Source organism: Notolepis coatsorum, assembly GCF_963971535.1.
Source record: "Notolepis coatsorum genome assembly, chromosome: 1".
Taxonomy (NCBI): Eukaryota; Metazoa; Chordata; class Actinopteri; order Aulopiformes; family Paralepididae; genus Notolepis; species Notolepis coatsorum.
Window position 1 is genome coordinate 20,750,040 of NC_140165.1, and position 23,755 is coordinate 20,773,794.

Genomic DNA, 23,755 nt, shown 5'->3' on the forward strand with positions numbered 1-23,755 from the left:
ACACACACACACACACACACACACACATGACACACACACACTATTCCTCTGTGCCAACCCTTTGTTTACTGGACAACATTGCTCTCCTGTTTGTGTGTGTAATGACCGAGCTGGGATGTGGAGATGTGGGCGCGAGCGCATACGGGGGACGGGTGGTGTGGTGTTTCATGATGACCGGCGTGACAGAGAGCGGGGGAAGACTAACTGGCTACTCAGGCGGACCAGACAGGCAAACAGGACCACTAGAAGGTGGGGCTGGAAATAGAGCAGACGACATGAAACGGACTGAGGTACGATCACCGACCATAGATACACGGGGGGGGGGGGGTAATGACTAATATGACAGCAGCCGGGGGTGAAGACGGATGACTAACAGCCGGTATAGGACCAGGAGACTGGGACACGCACGGGAGGGCGCCCGCGGGAACCTGGGTGGAAAGGCGAGGAGACGGGGAGAGACAAGAGAGAGAGAGACAAGAGAGAGACAGACAGAGAGACAAGACAGAGAGAGACATGAGAGAGAGAGACATGAGAGAGAGAGAGAGAGAGAGAGAGAGAGAGAGAGAGAGAGAGAGAGAGAGAGAGAGAGAGAGAGAGAGAAAGATACAAGAGAGAGACAGACAGAGAGACAAGAGAGAGATAAGAGAGAGAGACAGAGATACAAGAGAGAGACAGACAGAGAGACATTGTTTGTATGTTGAACTTCCTTTGGCAATAAGTATGTTAATATTTCATGCCAATAAAGCCTATTTGAATTGAATTGAATTGAATTGAGACAAGAGAGAAAAAGACAGAGAGACAGACAGAGGCACACGAGAGAGACAGACATAGAGACGAGAGAGAGACATGAGAGAGAAAGAGAGACAGAGATACAAGAGAGAGACAGACAGAGAGACAAGAGAGAAAAAGACAGAGAGACAGACAGAGGCACACGAGAGAGAGACAGACATAGATACAAGAGAGAGACAGACAGAGAGACAAGAGAGAGAGAGACATGAGAGAGAGAGACAGAGATACAAGAGAGAGACAGACAGAGAGACAAGAGAGAGATACGAGAGAGAGACAGAGATACAAGAGAGAGACAGACAGAGAGACAAGAGAGAGATAAGAGAGAGATATAGACAGAGAGACAAGATAGAGAGACATGAGAGAGAGAGAGAGAGAGAGAGAGAGAGAGAGAGAGAGAGAGAGAGAGAGAGAGAGACAGAGATACAAGAGAGAGACAGACAGAGAGACAAGAGAGAAAAAGACAGAGAGACAGACAGAGGCACACGAGAGAGAGACAGACAGAGATACAAGAGAGAGACAGACAGAGAGACAAGAGAGAGAGATACATGAGAGAGAGAGAGACAGAGATACAAGAGAGAGACAGACAGAGAGACAAGAGAGAGATAAGAGAGAGATAGAGAGAGACAGATATACAAGAGAGAGACAGACAGAGAGACAAGAGAGAGATAAGAGAGAGATATAGACAGAGAGACAAGATAGAGAGACATGAGAGAGAGAGAGAGAGAGAGAGAGAGAGAGAGAGAGAGAGAGAGAGAGAGAGAGAGAGAGAGAGAGAGAGACAGAGATACAAGAGAGAGACAGACAGAGAGACAAGAGAGAAAAAGACAGAGAGACAGACAGAGGCACACGAGAGAGAGACAGACAGAGATACAAGAGAGAGACAGACAGAGAGACAAGAGAGAGAGATACATGAGAGAGAGAGAGACAGAGATACAAGAGAGAGACAGACAGAGAGACAAGAGAGAGATAAGAGAGAGATAGAGAGAGACAGATATACAAGAGAGAGACAGACAGAGAGACAAGAGAGAGATAAGAGAGAGAGATACAGAGAGACAAGAGAGAGAGAGACATGAGAGAGAGAGAGACAGAGATACAAGAGAGAGACAGACAGAGAGACAAGAGAGTGATAAGAGAGAGAGAGAGAGAGAGAGAGAGAGAGATAGAGAGAGAGAGAGAGAGAGAGAGATAGAGAGAAAGAGAGAGAGACAGAGATACAAGAGAGAAAAAGACAGAGAGACAGACAGAGGCACACGAGAGAGAGACAGACAGAGATAGAAGAGAGAGACAGACAGAGAGACAAGAGAGAGATACAAGAGAGCGAGAGACAGACAGAGATACAAGAGAGAGATACAAGAGAGAGACAGACATATATACAAGAGAGAGAGAGACAGACATAGCCACAAGAGAGACAGAGAGACAGACAGAGAGATACGAGATAGATACAGACAGAGATACAAGAGAGAGGGACATACAGAGAGACAAGAGATATATACATACAGATATACAAGAGAGAGACAGACAGAGAGACAAGAGAGAGAGACATCGAGACAAGAGAGAGACAAACAGAGATACAAGAGAGATACAGATATACAAGAGAGAGAGACAGACAGAGAGACAAGAGAGAGAGACAGCGAGACAAGAGAGAGAGACAGACAGAGATACAAGAGAGAGAGATACAGATATACAAGAGAGAGATACAGACAGAGGGACGAGAGAGAGACATATAGAGACACAATAGAGAGCCATACAGAGACACCAGAGATATAGAGACAGACAGAGAGACAAGAACGAGACAGACAGATACACAAGAGAGAGAGACAGACAGAGACACAAGAGGAAGAGACAGACAGAGACACAAGAGGGAGAGCAGACAGAGACACGAGAGATAGAGAGAGAGAGAGCGATAGAGAGAGAGAGAGAGGGAGATAGAGAGAGATATAGAAACAGAGACTGGAGAGACAAGAGGGAGAGACAGATAGATTACTTCAGGAAAACGTCAGTGGGTCTCATGAAGTGACCAAACTGTTCATGAACCTGCACTGGGGTCCCACATGGAAAATATCTCACAAATATCACAAATATTTTGTATGTAGTCCTCCAAAAACCTTTAAGTAAAACATATGGCACTAAATCCACATATAAGATCAGTACAAGGAATTCAGAAAATCTTCTGTGTATGGCAGAACAACCAGTAATCTAACCTATAGTATAAACACATAGATGCGATGATGTAATTATATCTCAAGGCAGAAACAATTTGTGTCTTATCAAATGTTCCGGAGACAAAACTATCTTTTTATCATCCTTTTCTATTTGGGGTTCATGCCAAACTGCAAGATGCCCGTGGCCATCAGGCTCCACAACCCGGGGGCATGGACTACTGCCAGCAGCCAGAGGACTAGCGGCAGCAGAACTTGAGAATAATTAGAAATGTCGGACTCTTAAGCACTAAGTGCGTCTGACTCATAACCACTAAACCCTGCACGGTCTATAATGCATGTTGTGACGGATAGGGTACACAGACCCTCAACTGCACCATATACTGTTTACTTTTATTCATAGCTTATATTCAGATAAAATATTTGATTGCCTATATTTATTGTAACGTATATTATGACCAATAGGGCATACAGACCCTTATCTGCACCTTTGTGTATAATGTTTAATTTTCTCATATTTACAGATTCAATTGTATTACCCATACAGTATTTATTGTCCTCTTCTATTACCCTGCCCATACCTGTAATACGCCCCCCCCCCCCTCATGCTGCTATGATGCCTGAATTTCCCCCAAGGGAATCAATAAAGGACTAACTCATCTTAAAATGCGTTGCCAAAACCAACCACCTACATTGAATCGATGAAAACCTGTGTTTTGACTCATTGTTTACACTCTCGCACACACCACACACACAAATACACTACAAAAAAGGTCACTTTAAAATATATATATATATATTTGATTTTATATATATATATATATATATATATATATATATATATTTGTATATTATTGTATATATTACTCATTGCCTTTATTCATAAGGTTAGCATTGTATTTGATTCTTATTCCTTTTGTATCATGTCTATTTTATTTCATCTATTCTATTTTATTATTTGTATTTTTGCACAATCAACATTTCACTGCATGTCCCTCGTGTATGTACAGTATGTGACAAATAAAACTCTTGAATCTTGAATCTCGTTGTCATCGTTGTGTGTTTTCCAGACGTGCCGTCGAACCCGTACGCGGTGCGCCTGTCGGCCGTGTCCCAGCGCCTGGCCACCGTCACCTTCATGAAGCCCGACTCTCACGGCGGCGTGCCCATCGGACACTACCTGGTCATGTACAAGGAGGTGGGCTCGCACGACTGGAGGGACGTCAAGTCGCACGGCGTTCAAAGTGAGTGTCTCGCCCCTTATTTTTTTGTTTTTTTTTTCTACTTTTTCTCCCATTTAAAATTTTTCTCCCATCCCAATTTCGTATCGTCCAATTCTACCCTCCCCTGTCTCGAACGCTGTTAGGCCATGCCTCCCACAGGCCGGCTGCAATGTGGACGAAGCCTTGCATCACGTGTCCCCTCCGGTACACGAGGAGGCAGCTGTCGCATCTTTTCACCTACACAGCGCGATCTCTCAGCCGCGAGGGTCTGCGTGGGAGACTCACGCGGCCCCCGTTGCTTCCTGATTCTGCTGCGCAGGCGCACCAACCGACCTGTAGTAGTCGCTGTCCACAATGTCCGATCCCCACCTCCAGCTTCCCACCCTCTAACACTGCCAATTGCGTTAGTATGAACGACCAGCCAAGCTGGTAGCAATGCCGAGAGCTGGGCTCGAACCCAGCATCTCCTGCATTAGTGGCGAGCGCCTTGCCCACTGCGCCACTTAGCCGCCTGTCTCGCCCCTTATTGAAATGTATCCCCTCGAGCTTAAAGGACACACGGCAATTAGCTTACCGTCTTCTCCAGAGAGAGACAAGAAGATGGATACCAGTTTCCTCTCTGTGCGTTCAGTAGAAAGTTATCTGGAAGCGGACATTTCCCCAAATGTTGGCCTGTTCTTTTAACAGGGGTTTTCACCTTAAGCCCTTCCCATAGTCGAGCGCACCGTACACGGAGCAGACTCCCACGGGCTCAAACGGACTCAAAGGGTACTCAAAGCAGACCCAAAGCAGAGTCCAAGTGCAAAGCTCCTATTTTCTGATGCGCGGACGTCCGCGGCGCCCACTTGGTGTCACACAAAACGCTGCTCGGGGTTTTGGTTGACATCGAACTGCATTTAATGTGACGCCGATCTGCATTTTACTCTGACCACTCGCTCCGTGCCAAGAGAGAGTAGGGCTTGAGATGTTTGAATGGCTTTTCTAAATGAAGTGTGTGAAACTGCCCGTTTTATTATCGAAATATTGGAAACGGAGATAACATACTCTTTATTTTGACATCGGATGACGACGACATGACAGATGTTGAACAGCGTGGGGAAAATTGTGTAAACTGGCGCGAGACATGTAGGAAATTGGTCCGCGGAGGTCCGCTCGACTATGAAAGCTCAAAGAGTCCAGCAGACCTCCGTGGAGTCCAGTCCGAGTACAGCCCGCTCGACTATGGGAGCACCTTTACTGTGTAACGGCTCGGTTGTATACTTGATTCTTATTTATTTATTTATTTCATGTACTTTTCAGATGGATTTTTTGCCTTAGAGTATTCTACGAACCAGAGCCTGTTTTTATCTAGCATTTTAAAATAGGAGTGCTGAGTGCTGGCTCATAAGTCATGGTGAGGTCGTATATAGCGTGGTCATGTGACCCGCACAGTGATCCTAGGGCAGTGTGATAAATTTGGGCCCAGGTGAAGGTGGATTGCATGGTTTGATTATCTGGAAATCACAACACAAACATGAGCAATATTCTGTCACCTATCATGCTTAAATGAGCGCACCAACATTATGGGATGCCTTTCTCGTCTTCTCCAGAGTCAGACAAGAAGATAGATACGAATGTCCTCCCGGATGTGAGGTGCAGCTGGTACAGACCAGCTAGCGTAGCTGTTGGCCAAAAAACATCTCTCACAGAGTTTTAAGCGAGGCTAGTGGTCCGTATCTGCTTCCACTCATTTGTGCTAAGCTGGGATAGCCTTGCACGGAAAGGAAATTGGTATCTATCTTCTTGCCTGACTCTGGATTAGACGTTAAGCGCATTTCCCTTTAATGTTCTTTTAATGAGAGCCATAGGTGCCACCATGGTGTTTTATAAGACAAGTCAAGTCAGCATGGTATAATGAACAGCATTGTGTTAAGCCAAAAGATGACTAATTTACACAGTAGAGACTAGTGATGGTGCCTTGACACTCTACATTGTAGGAATACTTCTAGGAATACTTAGTATTCCTAGAAGTATAGTATTATACTTAGTATTAGCCATAGTATTTCAGAATCAATTGATGATTTCTGATAGAACCCTGTCTTCCTGCTGCTAAGTCTAACAAACTTTCAAGATAAACTTTGCTACTATCTGTTCCGCGACACCTTGTCCTTATCTGGGGTCGACCGCGCCGTCCCGCCACGCGCACATCGGCCACGCGCACATCGGCCACGCGCACCTCGGCCACGCGCACCTCGGCCACGCGCACCTCGGCCACGCGCACATCGGCCACGCGCACATCGGCCACGCCGTCCCGTTCAAGCGTGAGTGGCAAAAGGCCACACCGCCTGATCCGCCGAGTGATCCCATAAAGCCTCTTCGCTCAGCGACGATTCCACCCTTCGACCTTCTCCCCCGCCCCCGCCCTGCTGTTTGGGTCGCCTCCCCCCGTAGCGCCTAGCTACGGGGGGGGGGGGGGGTATCCAGGAGCGCTCTCTCGTCCTTCCTCTCTGGCTTTTTGACTCTAAATTGATTTCCGAGGCAGGAAGGACACGCCTGACATGAAGGATTTCTTTGAGGGGGGAAAAAAAACCAGGACGAGCGCTTCGGGTGATAAGCAGCTCCGCCAAAAACCAGGGGGGGGCTTATCGCTAATATGCCTCGTTTCTTAGACTCAATTACAGCATGGAGATGCAGTGAGGGGAATGCTGAGTAGCGGTTATTGCTCCGATAGGACAGGAAGTACAAAAATAACGTGAGGCAGGCGAAGAGGGGGGAGAGGGAGCGGGAGGCACATGTGACATTCAGGACATCGGAGGACGGCGACAGCAGCGGAAGGGATGAGCGACGGAGGAGGGGTTGGGGACGTGTGGCGTGTGGACGATCATATCCCTCCTAGTTACACATACACACAGTCCTCATATCCCTCCTAGTTACACACAGTCCTCATATCCCTCCTAGTTACACACAGTCCTCATATCCCTCCTAGTTACACACAGTCATCATATCCCTCCTAGTTACACATACACACATTTACATTTACATTTAGTCATTTAGCTGACGCTTTTATCCAAAGCGACTTACAAGTTCTGTACGACAAGCCATCAGGAAGGGCACAACTCTATCAGCTGAGCAACAATGTTCATCAAAGTGTTGAGTGCTACAGTGTAGGTTAGTTTATTAGGACAAGTGCATGACAGTACGGTTAGTTAGGGTTAGATTTTTTTATTGTTTTTTTTTTTTTTTTTTTTATTCAGATAATGGTTGAAGAAGTGCGTCTTTAGTCGACGGCGAAAGATTGGACGTGATTCGGCTGTCCTAACTGGGGTGGGTAGTTCATTCCACCATTGTGGGGCAAGGACTGAGAATAGGCGACTTCTCTTTGATGACCCTCCCGGAGCTTGGATAGGAGTAGGTCTGAGGCGGCCAGAAGATGCAGAGCGTAGGGGTCTTGAGGGTGTGTAGTTAGAGACCATTGACCGGAGGTAGGCGGGAGCGGTTCCCTTTGCCGCACGGTATGCTAGGTCGAGGGCCTTGAAGCGGATTCGTGCAGCAATGGGGAGCCAGTGCAGGTCCCTAAGAAGTGGGGTGACATGGGCCGACTTCGGTAGGTTTGAGATCAGGCGGGCCGCTGCGTTCTGAATGAGTTGAAGAGGCTTAGTGGCAGTGGCCGGGAGGCCAGCGAGCAGTGCATTGCAGTAGTCGAGGCGGGAGATGACTGTTGATTAGACACACAGTCCTCATATCCCTCCTAGTTACACACAGTCCTCATATCCCTCCTAGTTACACATACACACAGTCCTCATATCCCTCCTAGTTACACACAGTCCTAATATCCCTCCTAGTTACACATACACACAGTACTGATATCCCTCCTAGTTACACATACACACAGTCCACCACACATATGCATCAGAGAGGTCAGAGTGCAGGGTCGCCCGCTGTGCAGCACCCCCTGGAGCAGTTTTGGGGTTCAGTGCCTTGCTCAAGGGCATTTAGGCAGGATGGTGGGCACTGTAGATGTAATACCAGCCACCCTTCAGTCACCAGCCCACAGCTGGCATACACCCTCTTGCTGGTGCCGGGGATCGAACCAGTGACCTTTCGGTTATTGGCCAGCCATCCTGCCTCCCTGATATATGAACTATGCTGATAATCTCACACATATCCCAAAACAGATAAACTGTCTTGTGCAAGTGAATCCGGTTTGACAGTTATTGAGTTAAAAGAGTTCAAATGTGTGACGTCATTACGGTGTACTGTATATTATCAGAGAGCGATAAACAGATGAGTCGGTGAGATGATGGAAATTAAATAAAGTGACATCAAGACCTGAGAACTTGCCTTTCGAAGAACTGAGATGTATTTGAACAATATACATCCCGATGACATCACACACCACATCACAATGACATCACACACCGCAACCCTTTACCTCAATAGCTCTAACCAAATACATATGTACGTGATAGTTTTGGAGATATTCGTGACACCGCGGGCATAATAAACACATTTTCACACTTTCCTAGTAAGATATATTAAATGTTGAGTAGGACTAATTACTAGCTGGGAAGTGGCATCATTTAAATAATAGAAACCACTTCAGATCTCCCCAGTAGCGGGCGTTTGCTCTATAAACCCTTGAGTAATAATGAGATGCTGCCACTGGTTTCGTTTGAATGGCTTCGCTCAAACCCAAATGTCTCCTCGCGCCCCCCGAACGAGCAGCCTCCCATGATTGCAAATTGTTCAATTTGTTTTCAGATCCACGTCTAAAACGCAGCAAAGTACCCATTGGCATTTAGTGTGTTTAATTAACAATAACCTTCTGTCAAGTTCATTACGCCTTAAAAAAAAACAGAGCGCTCGCGTCTCCGAGGGGCCTCGTCGAGCGGTGGAAGGCCGTGTAAAGATAACTCCGCGAGTGTCGGGGTTTACATAAGGAATCTCTAACGCTGTCGGATAATGAGATTCATCGGCGTGCGGGATAAGGTCACGCTGAGTTCTAACGTAGCCGGGGCGCGCGCTGATTGATGTTCGGCGTCGTCGTTCGGTTCACATGTGGGTCACATGTGAGCCGCGTCAACATGCACAGTACGTTTCCCCCGTTTTTATCCAGTTTTCCATTCCTCCTCCTCTTCTTCTCGCCCTTCCTTCCGTCCCCCCCATCCCCCCGCCCCTGTCGGGGGTTTCTCAATAGCTGCCAAACAACAGATTAAATCAGGTTCCCACTTATTTTTTGTGTGTGTTTTCGTCGTTGCATTCGTCTGTCAGTAATACGGTGGAGGACCCACCTCTCTCTCGATTCCAGGACTGTAGCGTCGCGCTCCGTTCTCCACCACTGCGTCTCCGAGAGGCAGGGAAGAAGGCAATGCCTGTGTTATGTATTATGAATATGATCTGAATATATTTGACGATATTGCTGTCGCACACGGATGCACACGTCCCTGTCCCCCGGGGGGACGCGGAGCAGTCCGTCTGTACCACAGAATTTGAATGTGATAGAAGGATCACTCACATACAGTCGTGGAGGGTCTTTACTGTACATCCCCAAAACGACAGTGTCTGGGATATTATGGCTCTTACCTCGACCGCCGTCGCCGCAGATCCTAGTGCTTCACATAGCTAAGCTAAGAACAAAGAAAAGTATAAAATTACATTTAAAAAAATAAAATCAACGGATAGACAAAAGGAAAAACAGAACAACACGTCAACAAGTACGGCAAGAGTCAAAGTGAGTCAGGGAAGGCCAGGCGTTATAGGTGGGTTTTGAGTTTTTGATTTAAAAGACTCGATGGAGGGGGCAGATTTAATGGACATGGGGATGCTGTTCCAGAGGTCAGGGGCTGCGACCGCAAAAGCACGTCCCCCACCTAGACTTGAAGTTAGACCTACGAGTGGTTAGGAGACCCTTATCAGCCGATCTGAGGGCCCTGGGTGTTGGTATAGGGGGTGAGGAGGTCTGCTAGGTAAGCAGGGGCCTTACCATTTAGGGCTTTGTAAACCAGTAAAAGGACCTTGAAGTCTATTCTAAAGCGCACCGGGAGCCAGTGGAGGGAGGCAAGTACAGGGGTGATGTGAGCTCTCTTCCGGGTACCTGTGAGCAGTCTAGCGGCAGCGTTTTGGGGGAGTTGTAGACGGGCTATGGTGGATTTATTTAGCCCCAGGTACAGGGAGTTACAGTAGTCTAAGCGTGAGGATATGAAGGCGTGAATTACTCTTTCCAGGTCTGAGGGGGAGAGAATGGCCTTGATCCTGGCTATGGACCGGAGCTGGAAAAAGCACCCCTTCACCACCGTGTTTACCTGCCTATTGAAGGAAAACTCGGGGTCAAAGAGCACGCCCAGGTTTTTAACAAAATGACCCCTAGAAGATGAACCCTATTGATGTTTGTGGACCCCATGACCTTTCCCCTAGCGCCACCATCAGTCCAAACCCTCAATTTCCGAATGAGTGTATCTTGAATAGCTTTCATTCGAAAATGTTCTAATTTGCTAGGCACATTCATGGAAGAAGCATGTTGATTTTGGTGACCCCATGATTATTCCTCTAGCGCAGGGGTCGGCAACCTGCGGCTCCGGAGCCGCATGCGGCTCTTTAGCCAATCAGCTGCGGCTCCCTGGCAAAACAAATATATATATATATTTTTTTTATATATTTAAAAAAAAATCTTATTTTGGAGATCGATGTCATACTGTGAGACTGAAATGAAAAAATATTTAGTCAACTAAAATATTTCATCAACTAAAATATACAGTACGTCACACCCTGCGCCTCTCCCTGCCGTCTGCAAGTGGCTAATCTTGAGTTTCCGAGGAGGGAAGCTAACCATGGATAAATCCAAAAAAAGGAACGTCTGAGTGTTTAATTCAGCGTGGACAGATTAATTTGCTTTCATGACTAACGATGCAGGCTTACCTGTATGCCTGATATGTGGTGAGAAATGTGCAAACAACAAAAGATTTACTTTTTATTTTATAGATTTTCCACAAATAAGGGAATGACTCAAATAGATTGCATAGTTCAGGGTTTTTAGTTCAGGGTTGCATAGTTCAGGGTTTTATTTCAAAGTAGGTCTACACATGGTAGTCTTTTTTCAAAGTGGACTACTTTTTATTTTATAAATGTTCCACAAATAAGGGAATGACTCAAATATACCTGAATAGTTCAGGGTTTTATTTCAAAGTCGGTCTACAGACGCCAGTGTTTTGTCTCCTCTTCTGTGTTTTATTTTAAAATAGGTCTATACAGCGAGTCTTTTTTCTCCTCTTCATACGAGTTTGAGGTTTTCCTTTGTTATAACAGGTAAAAACAGCAACAAAAAGTAAAAAAAAAATCTTTTTGTTGCTTTATAATTCCATTAATGCAACAAACTGTGTGCTATAAGTATAAAGTATAATAAATCGCAAATTACTTTGGGTATGCAATTGTCAGGCGTTTTATGCTAAATGTGGGGTATGCTTGGGGATAACTATATATAAAATGTTATACACTGTGTTATCTTCATTTTAAGGGTAAATTGGTTTTATTTTGTGGGAGGGGGGGGGGAAATTGCTCTTTTGATAGTAAAGGTTGCTGACCCCTGCTCTAGCGCCACCATCAGGCCAAACATTAATATCCTACTTGTGAACGCAATAACTCTAATAGGTTTCATTTGAATCTGTTCAAATGTGTGGTGCACATTCATGACACCTAGAGGAGGAATCATATGGATTTTGGTGAAACCATCACTTTTCCTCTAGAGCCACCATCAGGCTAAATGTTCAATATTCACAGTAGTGTATCTCTAGCAGCTTTCATCTGGATATATTTGTGGTGCACCTTCATGACCCCAAGAGGAAGAATCCTATTGATTTTGGTGACCCCATGCCCTTTCCTCTGGCACCACCATCAGGCCAAATGTTCAATACTCAAATTATACTAAAATGTGCCTTACCATAGCCAGGAGGCCTATGAAGTAATCTGGCCTCCTGATGGCGCTATTCGCATACAACTAAAAACATTAACTACTCCTATTAACAGGTCGAATTAGGTGCATGGTCACAAAAGGTGGATTGGGAATTCGGTCCATTCGGGGATATACCCACTGTTTGACCTCAAAATGGATGACGTAGAATGTGAATAATAATGTAATGAAAATCAGTTTTGGTTTGATGCATGACTAGAATTATAAGAAGAGGATGGGTCACAGAAACGGTCAAAAATGGCATCCTTGTTACCATGGGAGACGAATCGTATTGTAAGAAGTATAGCGTTGTTTCCCAGTAGGGTCTGTGGCCGATCCTGGGTGCGTGAGACTCAGGAAGTTGACGCGTTACTGTGACAATCATGTGGATGAACATTCAAATGGAATGTTATGTCGATCATTTCAACGTTCTGAGTCCCATGCACTGTCCATACATTCGTCTCCAACAACAACATTATGCAATTGGATAAGCCATCGTAGGCATACCAGTGGACATTTCCATGATGCACTAAATGGTAAATGGATGGCAACTGGACTGCATTTATTATAGTGCTTTTATCCAAAGCACTTTACAATTGTATGCGAGCTCACATTGACCCATTCACTAACTGTTTGCTAAGCCTAGTGACTAACACATTCACACACCGACAGCGGAGGCAATCATGCACGGTGCACTAGGAAATATCCTTTCTGTATTGGTCCGTACCTTGAATCCTTCACTTGAAACTCCACTTCAAGTTTTCAAGTTCAAGTTTCTTTATTATTTGTCATACAGAAATACAGAATACTTTGCATGAAATGTTTCTTTCTGTTCCATGTCCGCTTCCATTCATTGTGCTAAGCTAGGCTAACATGCAGCCAGATATAGCTTTCTACTGAACGCACAGAGAGAAAACTGGTATCTATCTTCTTGTCTCTCTCTGGAGAAGACGATAAGCTAATTTCCCAAAATATTGGCGTGTTCTTTTAATGCTGCGCTATGCAGTTTTGGAGGAGAGGGATTTGGAGGAGGGGGAAGTGTAACTACTGTAGCAACACTCTTGGAAACAACACAGTGCTCAAACAGACATGCTACTGTATGTCATGCATTCATATGACACAGTGCCATAAACACAGCTTACTGCCCATGGTTGTCACCAGACACTATTGTCAACTTCCCCTTACTGTGCCTCACTTTTTAATCTATTTTCCCATAAATGTAATGCCATGAATGTAAATATGCATGTGGCGTATATTAAATCATTGTAAAACAAAACAAAATGTTTAATTTGTTTATTCAATCAGGCTTATAAATACTGCTCATTTGTTTTCCTGGCACCTCCCATGCCTTGCGTGACGTCCGTACTGTAGTGAGACCTTAGTTGACTTGAGCCTTTCCTCTATTAGCCTACATGACTGCTTTGCATGCATACAGTACGGGAGACGTGTGTAGTCCAGATATGCTACTCACAGACTGATAGGATAGCTAACACACAGACTGATGTTACTATGGAGCTGTGCAATGGGGAATACTATCTTTCCCTCCCGGATGCCAGACTCAATCAAAGACTGCAAGGAGTTGAGATAACTGACTGCTAGTTACTTTTGCCCTTTGAATCCTGGACAATGCAGTGGATTGGCTTATGGTGAATGAGATTAACATCTTTGTTCTCAGTCCGCTTTGTTTGTATAGAGCTACTGCTAGCTAACGTTACGCAGGAAGAGTAGCTACACATGACGGCAGCAGTGAACTCCACCTGAACTACCTTCAGGTCCCTCTCTTGTCTTCTCTCTGGTGTGACAAGCAGTATTATGGTGATGTGTAGCCTATTTATGTGTTCACTAAGTTGAGGTTTACATTAGGCCACTTCTGTAGCTCAATTTTGCTCTGGCAGTGCAGTGGCTATAATACATTGCTGATGGCGACAGCATTGTGTGTGTGTGTGTGTGGTTTGATTAACACATATAGGGCGTGTCTCGTCTTGTCTTATCTTATCTTATCGTGTCATATCTTATCGTATCTTTTCTTAAATATATCCCTGCTCAACAAACCCATCCTGGGTAAAATAATGGGGGAAAGAGCACCTGCTAAATGGCAAAATTGGAAATTAAATGTCTAGAATAATCAAATAGAGAAAGTTGAAATGAGCTTCTGAATGTTTTCCCCACTGAAAGGAAACCACTAGAAGAGAGTATTCTGAAGAGAGAACTCTATTTTCACTTCACATGAACATTTGGACTGAGTAACAAAAATAATGGCAGAGGTGAAATGGCGGGAAAATAGGGAGTCCATCTTTGAAGAGAGGCCCGGCAGCGTGTAGCTTTATGCCAAGCAAGCAGTGCAAAAATTTACCGTAGTGGCATGCAGTAATGCGCCTTTCATTTTCCGCCGCCCAGCGCCCAGGTCGCGCGGAAATAGGCTGTCTATTGCCATTCTCTTTGACAAACTCTAACCTTAACCAGCTCCTTAACAACGCCTAAACTTAACCGTTCTAACCTTAACCAACTCCGAAACAATGCCTAACCTTAACCTTAACCATAACCATGCCTAACCTTAACCATAGAAATTATATTGCCATTCTCTTTGACAAACTCTAACCTTAACCAGCTCCTTAACAGCGCCTAAACTTAACCGTTCTAACCTTAACCAACTCCGAAACAATGCCTAACCTTAATCGGCGAAAGAATACACGTTAAAAAAAAATCACGTTAAAAAATATTTTCGATGGGATTCGAACTCGCCAGCAAACAAGCCATAGGATCCACAGCCATGTGTCCTTGCCAATTGAGCTATTGCTAGATACTGAATAAGGGGCGGTGACTTATATATATTGAGCTCCGCTCGTGTCGCATGCGCGGGCACCTCGCGCGAGCACGCCGGCGCACGCACGCACCTGAGCGAGCACGCCGCCGCCGGTGCACGCACGGTAGCATTTGTCTGAAAAGAAGGGCGCTTTACCGCACTAGCGTGCGGTGACGAATGCGGAAGCATTTTTGCACTGCTTGCTTGGCATTAACGTACAGGCGGCCCGGCATGTACTGTATGGCAGCGTAGCCACAAATCTAAACACAATAAACAACTAAACACGACGAATGGCAAAACAAACAAAACACGGATTTCAAACAAAACATTTTAACAAAACTCCCAACAGTCTGCTGCCAATTTGTCTGTTCTGCCAAGACTGTCTCTTGCTCACGCTGCCAAATATGTTTTTGTGAGGGTACAGCTCGGAACGCCAATGACTTCACAGTACAATAATAACACTAACAATAACAATAATGACAGTAGAATCACAAAAATAATAAATACAGAGCAAGAAAATAAAAACAAATTATATTACCACAGACACCACAAAAGACATTTCCTCCTCCACTCCCGCCCCCCCACCCTAGGACCCCCAGACCCCCCAGGACCAACACCCAGTGTGTGCTCAGCCGCTATATGGTGGTCTTAACCTTTTCGGCCGCCACGACCCACAGCTCCATGCTGGCCTGTCCCACTCCAACCACACGAGCAGTCGAGATCTCCAAATAAATAACATCCAGCAATGTCAGGGACCAGTTAATTACTGTGAGTCTCTCTTCTTCTTTCCATCTCATTGCAATCAGTGTTTTGGCTGCTGTAACGCCTGCCAGAATAATAATTTTCTGTTGTATGGATGTTGGTAGTAAAGATATATCGTTTAGAAGTAATGTAGCTGCCGTGTTGTTGCCGTGAGTGGAATGGACCTATCTCAAACCCTGCCCTCTTTTCTTGATCCTCCAATCACAGCTGTCGCTTACCTCGGACTTCCTCGTACAAACAAAGTTTGTCCGAGGTAAGCGACAGCTGTGATTGGAGGATCAAGAAAAGGGGCAGGGTTTGAGATAGGTCTATTGATATATTACAGATGTTTGAGAGTTTAGTTGCTATAGATTTCCAAAAATGGGCTACTGGTGGGCAATCCCAGACTGGGAATTGGCCAACAGTCCCATAGCAAACAGCTTCCTAGGTATGAGATACTTCCTATGAATATAATAGAACTACCACATGCCTCCTCCGATACAAGTGGAGTCGCCAGTGGCTTCTTTACACGAGGAGTTTTACTACTATTATAATTTATTTCGGAAACTGTTTGTTTGCTTGTCTGTGTTACTTTGTTTTGATGTCTGTTGTCCTTTGTATTTCGTTTTGTGTTTTTAAAAAACGTTTAAGCACATATAATTTGTAAATGTTGGTTGCACTGAAAAAAACTCAACTTATATAAAAAAAAGATATACGATGTTTGACACAGAAATGAAAACAATCCATCGTTCCAGTAAGGGGCAGGAGCTAAAACAACGGCATCCAATCCAACAAACGACCAAGTCAAATGATTGGAATGAGCAAGTTGTCTACAGTATCAAACCCTCTAGTGACATGCTTGCCCGTTATGCCCATAACAGTTGGGCGCATTCACAAAGGTCTGCTGCTAACCCAAAGCTGCCTGCTAGCTACCTAGCGGGGCGTGGCTTTGGAGGCATCCTGATGTGTTCTGACAGGGAAGGGCGTTGTCGAATTTGGTTTAAGGATTTAAAGATATTTCTGCCAAAAATCAACTGGTGCCTATTGCCCCTTTAACCTCTGTAACTTTGAAGGGTTTTCTTCGACAACGCTTGATATTCGAGGGAATATAAGCTTGCTTTACCGGGTATGCAAGAGGAATAGTAAGGAAACATTTTCTGCCCTCGCTACACAATGGTGGAACGAACTTCCCACCACAGTTAGGACAGCCAAAACCCGATCAATCTTTCGCCGTCGACTAAAAACACACTTCTTCAATCAATATCTAAAAAAAAAAAAAAAAAAAAACTAACATTCTTACTGTCTAATACTATCATGCACTCTTCCTACTATACTAATATGTCTTTACTACTATGCACTCATCACTGGAGCACCCAAGTTTCAGCACTGTTTGATGAACATTGTTACTCATTGTTAGCCTTCCTGCTGACTTGTCGTACAGCACCTGTAAGTTGCTTTGGCTAAAAGCGTCAGCTAAATGACTAAATGGAAATGTAAAAAATGGAAAGCTCTAGAAAGCTGTCATTCTTGTCTTCACGTACTTCGCAAGGTGACGCGTGACTGAAAATGTCAGAGAAAGCCACAATTCACCAAAACCGACGTGCTTTGTGTTCCCGTCTGTTCTCTCCCCCACAGCCACAGTGGTGCTGACAGGCCTGGAGCCCAACACGACGTACGAGGTTCGAGTGGCAGCGGTCAACGGCAAGGGACAGGGAGAGTTCAGCCACACAGAGAGCTTCCAGACCATACCCATCCGTAAGTCTATTCACCAGAGTGGTGTTTTCTCCACTGCTGAGTTCGTGACCCAAAGGCGAGTTTAATCTTTTCACTACCACACTACAGAAGGTTAACCTTTCACTACCACACTACAGAAGGTTAACCTTTCACTACCACACTACAGAAGGTTAACCTTTTCACTACCACACTACATAAGGTTAACCCTTTCACTACCACACTACAGAAGGTTAACCCTTTCACTACCACACTACAGAAGGTTAACCTTTCACTACCACACTACAGACGGTTAACCGTCTGTAGTGTGGTAGTGAAAGGTTACGGTTAACCGTCTGTAGTGTGGTAGTGAAAGGGTTAACCTTCTGTAGTGTGGTTGTGAAAGGGTTAACCTTATGTAGTGTGGTTGTGCAAGGGTTAACCATGTGTCGTGTGGCAGTGAAAGGGTTAACCTGCTGTGTTGTCGCAGTGAAAGGGGTAACCCTTTGGTTGTGTGGTAGTGAAAGGGTTAATGGCCACGTGCCCGCTGGGAAATCCTGCTGGGAAATCCTGCTGGGTTTCTCCCACCTCGCTGCGGAGCGACCGCCACGGGCCGTCAGTCGAAAAATTACCATCATCCATTCATGCATTCACTCACTTCGATCATTCACTCACTACACGGGACGCCGGGTGACAAGTAAAGTGGTGGAAAGTAAAGTATTTTTACTCAAGTACTGTACTTAAGTATAATTTTGAGGTACTTGTACTTTCACTCCACTACATTTCAGCACATCAGAGAACTTGGAACCAAGTCACTTGCAACCTTCTTTGGAGCTGAAAGAAGAGCATCGAGGGGTAAAAGCAGAGGGGGGCACACCTGGGACGCCAGGTGTTGCCGTTGAGCCCTTCGGAGGTGTCGTGGGCCTGTCAACGAAACACCAATGAAGGAGGGTGCCCACCTGAAGACCCCAGTGAAGCTTTTACCACTACCCCATTCAAAAAAGTGCTGATTATCTAAGGGATTGTAATATCTAGTCCTATAAGCTCAACTGATAAACTGGAGAAATCCAGTGACTGCTGTGAAAGTGCAGCTGACAACAAGGGAAAGACCATGTGACGGCTTGGAAAGACAGCTGACAGGAAGGAAAGACCCCAACGGGGCTGTCATGGACTAGCTATCCATGATGGCAGGCTCCGTCGCTTAATTAAGTGCACAAAAGCCACCCCTCATTGCTACGAAAAGTCTAAAGAGAAAAACACCCCTAGAGTCTGCGAGAGCGGGGGCGGAAGATGACTCATCGGCTGACCACCCGGTAACTGACTCTGGAACGACGACGAACCAGATAATCGGCACATCAACTGAAGGACAGGAGCACAGAGTATGTAGCTGTGGCTGGTCCAAGGTAACATCCATCAGAGGCCTACGAATACATCAAGGCCGGATGAAGTGCTTGAAGAAAGTGAGGCCGGGATCTCGCATTGACCATTATCTTCTGAGAGAAAGGTCAAGTCAGGCGAGTGAAGCTCAGCGGCAGGATTTAACCCACAGTCCACCGAGCATCAGTACCCCGGCTGAAAGTAATTCAAGCACATCAGAGAACTTGGAACCAAGTCACTTGCAACCTTCTTTGGAGCTGAAAGAAGAGCATCGAGGGGTAAAAGCAGAGGGGGGCACACCTGGGACGCCAGGTGTTGCCGTTGAGCCCTTCGGAGGTGTCGTGGGCCTGTCAACGAAACACCAATGAAGGAGGGTGCCCACCTGAAGACCCCAGTGAAGCTTTTACCACTACCCCATTCAAAAAAGTGCTGATTATCTAAGGGATTGTAATATCTAGTCCTATAAGCTCAACTGATAAACTGGAGAAATCCAGTGACTGCTGTGAAAGTGCAGCTGACAACAAGGGAAAGACCATGTGACGGCTTGGAAAGACAACTGACAGGAAGGAAAGACCCCAACGGGGCTGTCATGGACTAGCTATCCATGATGGCAGGCTCCGTCGCTTAATTAAGTGCACAAAAGCCACCCCTCATTGCTACGAAAAGTCTAAAGAGAAAAACACCCCTAGAGTCTGCGAGAGCGGGGGCGGAAGATGACTCATCGGCTGACCACCCGGTAACTGACTCTGGAACGACGACGAACCAGATAATCGGCACATCAACTGAAGGACAGGAGCACAGAGTATGTAGCTGTGGCTGGTCCAAGGTAACATCCATCAGAGGCCTACGAATACATCAAGGCCGGATGAAGTGCTTGAAGAAAGTGAGGCCGGGATCTCGCATTGACCATTATCTTCTGAGAGAAAGGTCAAGTCAGGCGAGTGAAGCTCAGCGGCAGGATTTAACCCACAGTCCACCGAGCATCAGTACCCCGGCTGAAAGTAATTCAAGCACATCAGAGAACTTGGAACCAAGTCACTTGCAACCTTCTTTGGAGCTGAAAGAAGAGCATCGAGGGGTAAAAGCAGAGGGGGGCACACCTGGGACGCCAGGTGTTGCCGTTGAGCCCTTCGGAGGTGTCGTGGGCCTGTCAACGAAACACCAATGAAGGAGGGTGCCCACCTGAAGACCCCAGTGAAGCTTTTACCACTACCCCATTCAAAAAAGTGCTGATTATCTAAGGGATTGTAATATCTAGTCCTATAAGCTCAACCAACAAAGAAGATATTGTACTTTTTACTCCACTACATTTATCTGAACAGTACGGGTTCGGCTACTAGTTACTTTGAAGAAAAAGATTTTGCATAGAAAACATGGCAAGAATTGATGAAGATTATCCACTGTCAAATTTGAAGGCTGCCAACTTCAGAGTTGTTGAACGTAATCAGAGCAGCATACTGTAACTGGACCACATACCACTTTAACCTTTTGCTTTTACCAGAGTACTATTTGATCTGGGTATTTTTACTTTTACTTAAGTAAAGGAACTGTGTACTTCTTCCACCACTGGTGAGTCATGGAGGTGCTCCAGTGATGACGACAAGTGTTGTTGCGATGAACCTGCGATGAACCTGCGATGAACCTGCGCCTCACAAGCTCTTTCACAGCCGCCCACTCATTGGTCACATGACCCACTCGTTGGTCACATGACTCACTCTCTTTTTTTTTTGATCCACCTTTTTCTCCCATTTTCTATATTTTCTCCCATCCCAATTTCGTATCATCCAATTCAACCCTCCCCTGTCACGAACGCTGTTTCTTGCCTCCCACAAGCCGGCTGCAATGTGGACTAAGTCATACATAGCACAAGTCCCCTCCGGTACTTGAGGTAACAGCAGTCGCATCTTTTCACCTGCGCAGCTCGATCTCTCAGTGGCGAGGAGTAACGCGTGGGAGGCTCACGCTGCCCCCGACACTTCCTGATTCCACTGCGCAGGCGCACCAACCGACCTGTAGGAGTCGCTGTCCACAACGCCCGATCCCCACCCATCAGTTTCCCACCCCCTAATACGGCCAATGTGTATTAGTACGTACGACCAGCTAAACTGAAAGCAAATGTGGAGCGCTGGGCTCGAACAGGCGAGCCCAGCGTCTCCAGATTTCGTCGCGAGCGCCTTGCCCACTACGCCACGTAGCCGCCCGGACATGACTCACTCTCATGAGTCATGCTCATCGGCAACAGAGGGAATTTTGATGAGCAGGTTGATTACGGAAAAAGTCATCAGGATCATCCGTCCGATGTATTTATTTCAAAGAGCATACAAAACGGTATTTACGCTCAAATAAATGCCCAAAAAATATCCTGCCAAAATCAGGATCATATTAAGTGTCCCTTACCAAAGCTCACATCAAACCTCCGCCCCTGGCTTGGTCATATTGTCTTTTCTGAACAGCTCTCGAGGTGTGGGAGTGGGATAGTTTGTAGGCTCCCCTTGTCCCGGCTCACCGTCCGCAATTATCGCCATGAATAATTGTAATTAAAAGTATGTACGATATTTTGGCCCTTTGAGCCAGTTAATGGTTCTAAATGGCTCTGGGTGTACATAGGTGCGCCGCGTGGCCGAACAGCTCCCTGCTTGTTCTACAACCAACACTAATGGGTAATTTGGCTCCCCTGTGAAGCGGTGGCATGCATATTCTGTTAGCCTTGTTACATAGGAGTTTTTTTTATTAACAAAAGTCACAGTGGCTCTAGAAATGGCTCTGTCAAATTTGGAACGAGTGCACTAAAAGTTCATTTTGCATTGTTTGAATGGTCATGAATAATTCAGGTGGTCTCTACGATGCCATTACAGTACGTCCAGGTGAGATCATCACACAACTAGATGTCTAGCCTTTCAAAAGAGCTAGTGAAAATGTACATTAATAGGAAAACCCAGCCAGCGAACTATGGTTAATGATCAAAACCTCATAGCCCTTTTCAATTTTTTTTTCTTTTTTTTTACAAATAATACTGTATGAGAAACAATTATAATAATACAATAAAATCAACCCTCTCTCTCTCTCTCTCTCTCTCTCTCTCTCTCTCTCTCTCTCTCTCTCTCTCTCTCTCTCTCTCTCTCTCTCTCTGCCTCCCTAAGGAGAGCCCAGTCCCCCAGCAGTCCATGGCCAGAGAGGAATCGGGAATGCCTACCGCCTGGGCCTGGTCAAGCAGGACGACGGAGGGATGCCCATCGTGGAGTACATTGTCAAGTACAAGACTGTGAGTGACGTGGTCCACCCTCTCAATGCTGCTGTGAGTGACGTGGTCCATCCTCTCAATGCTGCTGTACACTACTTCTGTGCCTCTCAGTTCACGTTAACTTAACTTAATTTACCTTGAAGTCAGTTCAGCTTAGCTTAACCTAATTTACCTTGACGTCATTTCAGGTTAACTTAACTTAACTTACCTTGAAGTCAATTCAGGTTAACTTAACTTAACTTAACTGAACCTACCTTGAAGTCAGTTCAGGATAACCTAACTTGACTTACCTTGAGGTCAATTCAGGTTAACTTAATTTAAGGTTAATTTAGCTTAACCTGTTCTTTTTCTGAAAATCCGCCTAAAAATACAAACCTAAGTAAATGGACGATTGCTCCACTTCCACATGGTCTATTTGCATGTTCTTGGTATCTAGGGACATCTATGGATCTCAGGGAATGTATGCCCAGTGTCATAAATATTGTGTCTGTTACTAGGCTTGAGTACATTGTGATGAAACAAAGGATAATATAAATTATGATTTTGCTTTGCATCTTTGACAGTGAATAACTGCCACTGAGCTCGTTCAGCACCTTCTTGAGATCACGTGTACAAAAAATCTAAGAAATGAATAAAGAGAAGATGATTAAACAGAAGGTTTTGTAGATACAGTACTGAATTCTGCCATCCGGACACACGCAATTTGAAATATTATTATAGAATATAGAATATCAGGCCTATAAATTACCTTATTATAGCCAACTTGCACATCTATAGATCGGGCCAATTCTACTATTTCCAATGCCAGAGTTCAATTTGGATTTAGTATCACCAGGCGTGCAGGAAGAACCGAGAATGAAATCTACTGTATGTACAGTTCCATTCTTATAATGGATATGGCTCCGCCATTTTGGATCGGATTGCAACAGGGATTGTTGCTAAATGTTCACAGAAGGTAGACACACTAACTGCACTCCAATCTATGCCAATAACATTCAGTTGTGTGGTAGATAATCCAGAGAAATAAGATACATAAAAAATAATAATCAGGAAGTAATTTTCAAAGCTCATTGAGAGCTCTGGATGCCCTCTCATATGACTACAAAACTTTTAGCGACACTTATTCAAAATGGAGGATATTTGCTAAATTATAAATACATTCCATAAACTAAAATATCACTAATAACACTTTAACCTATTGGTAAACAAACATATTGCTGAAAATATAGACTATGACCACTATGACTGCTGTTGTGTCATGGTTAGGGTCTTTACTCTTTGATACATTTGGGGAAAAAACACAACATTATGTCATACAGTCTTGAGAGATTGATTTATGACATGATGTCATCTGCGGTCTGTCGGCGGACTGCACAGGCTAAAGAGGTTAACTTAATTTAATCTACCTTGAGGTCAGTTCAGGTTAACTTAACTTGACTTACCTTGAAGTCAGTTCAGGTTAACTTAACTTGATTTACCTTGAGGTCAGTTCAGATTAATTTAACTTGACTTACCTTGAAGTCAGTTCAGGTTAACTTAACTTGACTTACCTTGAAGTCAGTTCAGGTTAACTTAACGTTAGGTTATGACTATAACCAAGTTCTGTTAGTTAGGGGCGATGCTTGGCATCGCCTTCTGCACTATCTCGCGTACGTGCACGCGTACTGAATAAACCACAAATGTACCTCTAATACCAGTATTAGTCTGACCACACCCCTCATCAGCTTACCTTCATAAGCAGGTGTGTGGTCACCTGCTCTCCTCCTTCCCAAGCTTTCACCACAAGGTGAG

General features: G+C 45.1%; 1 protein-coding gene across 1 annotated transcript in view; it reads left to right on the top strand.

Annotated features, from left to right (window-relative positions):
* The window catches only part of ncam2 (neural cell adhesion molecule 2), a gene marked incomplete at both ends in the record, with an annotated part of 247,805 nt that overhangs the window by 156,404 nt on the left and 67,646 nt on the right, over nucleotides 1–23,755 (top strand). The window contains 3 exon segments of the mRNA XM_084311387.1: nucleotides 4,019–4,192; nucleotides 17,272–17,391; nucleotides 21,864–22,080. Of these exon segments, the coding sequence (XP_084167513.1) occupies nucleotides 4,019–4,192; nucleotides 17,272–17,391; nucleotides 21,864–22,080 (511 nt within the window).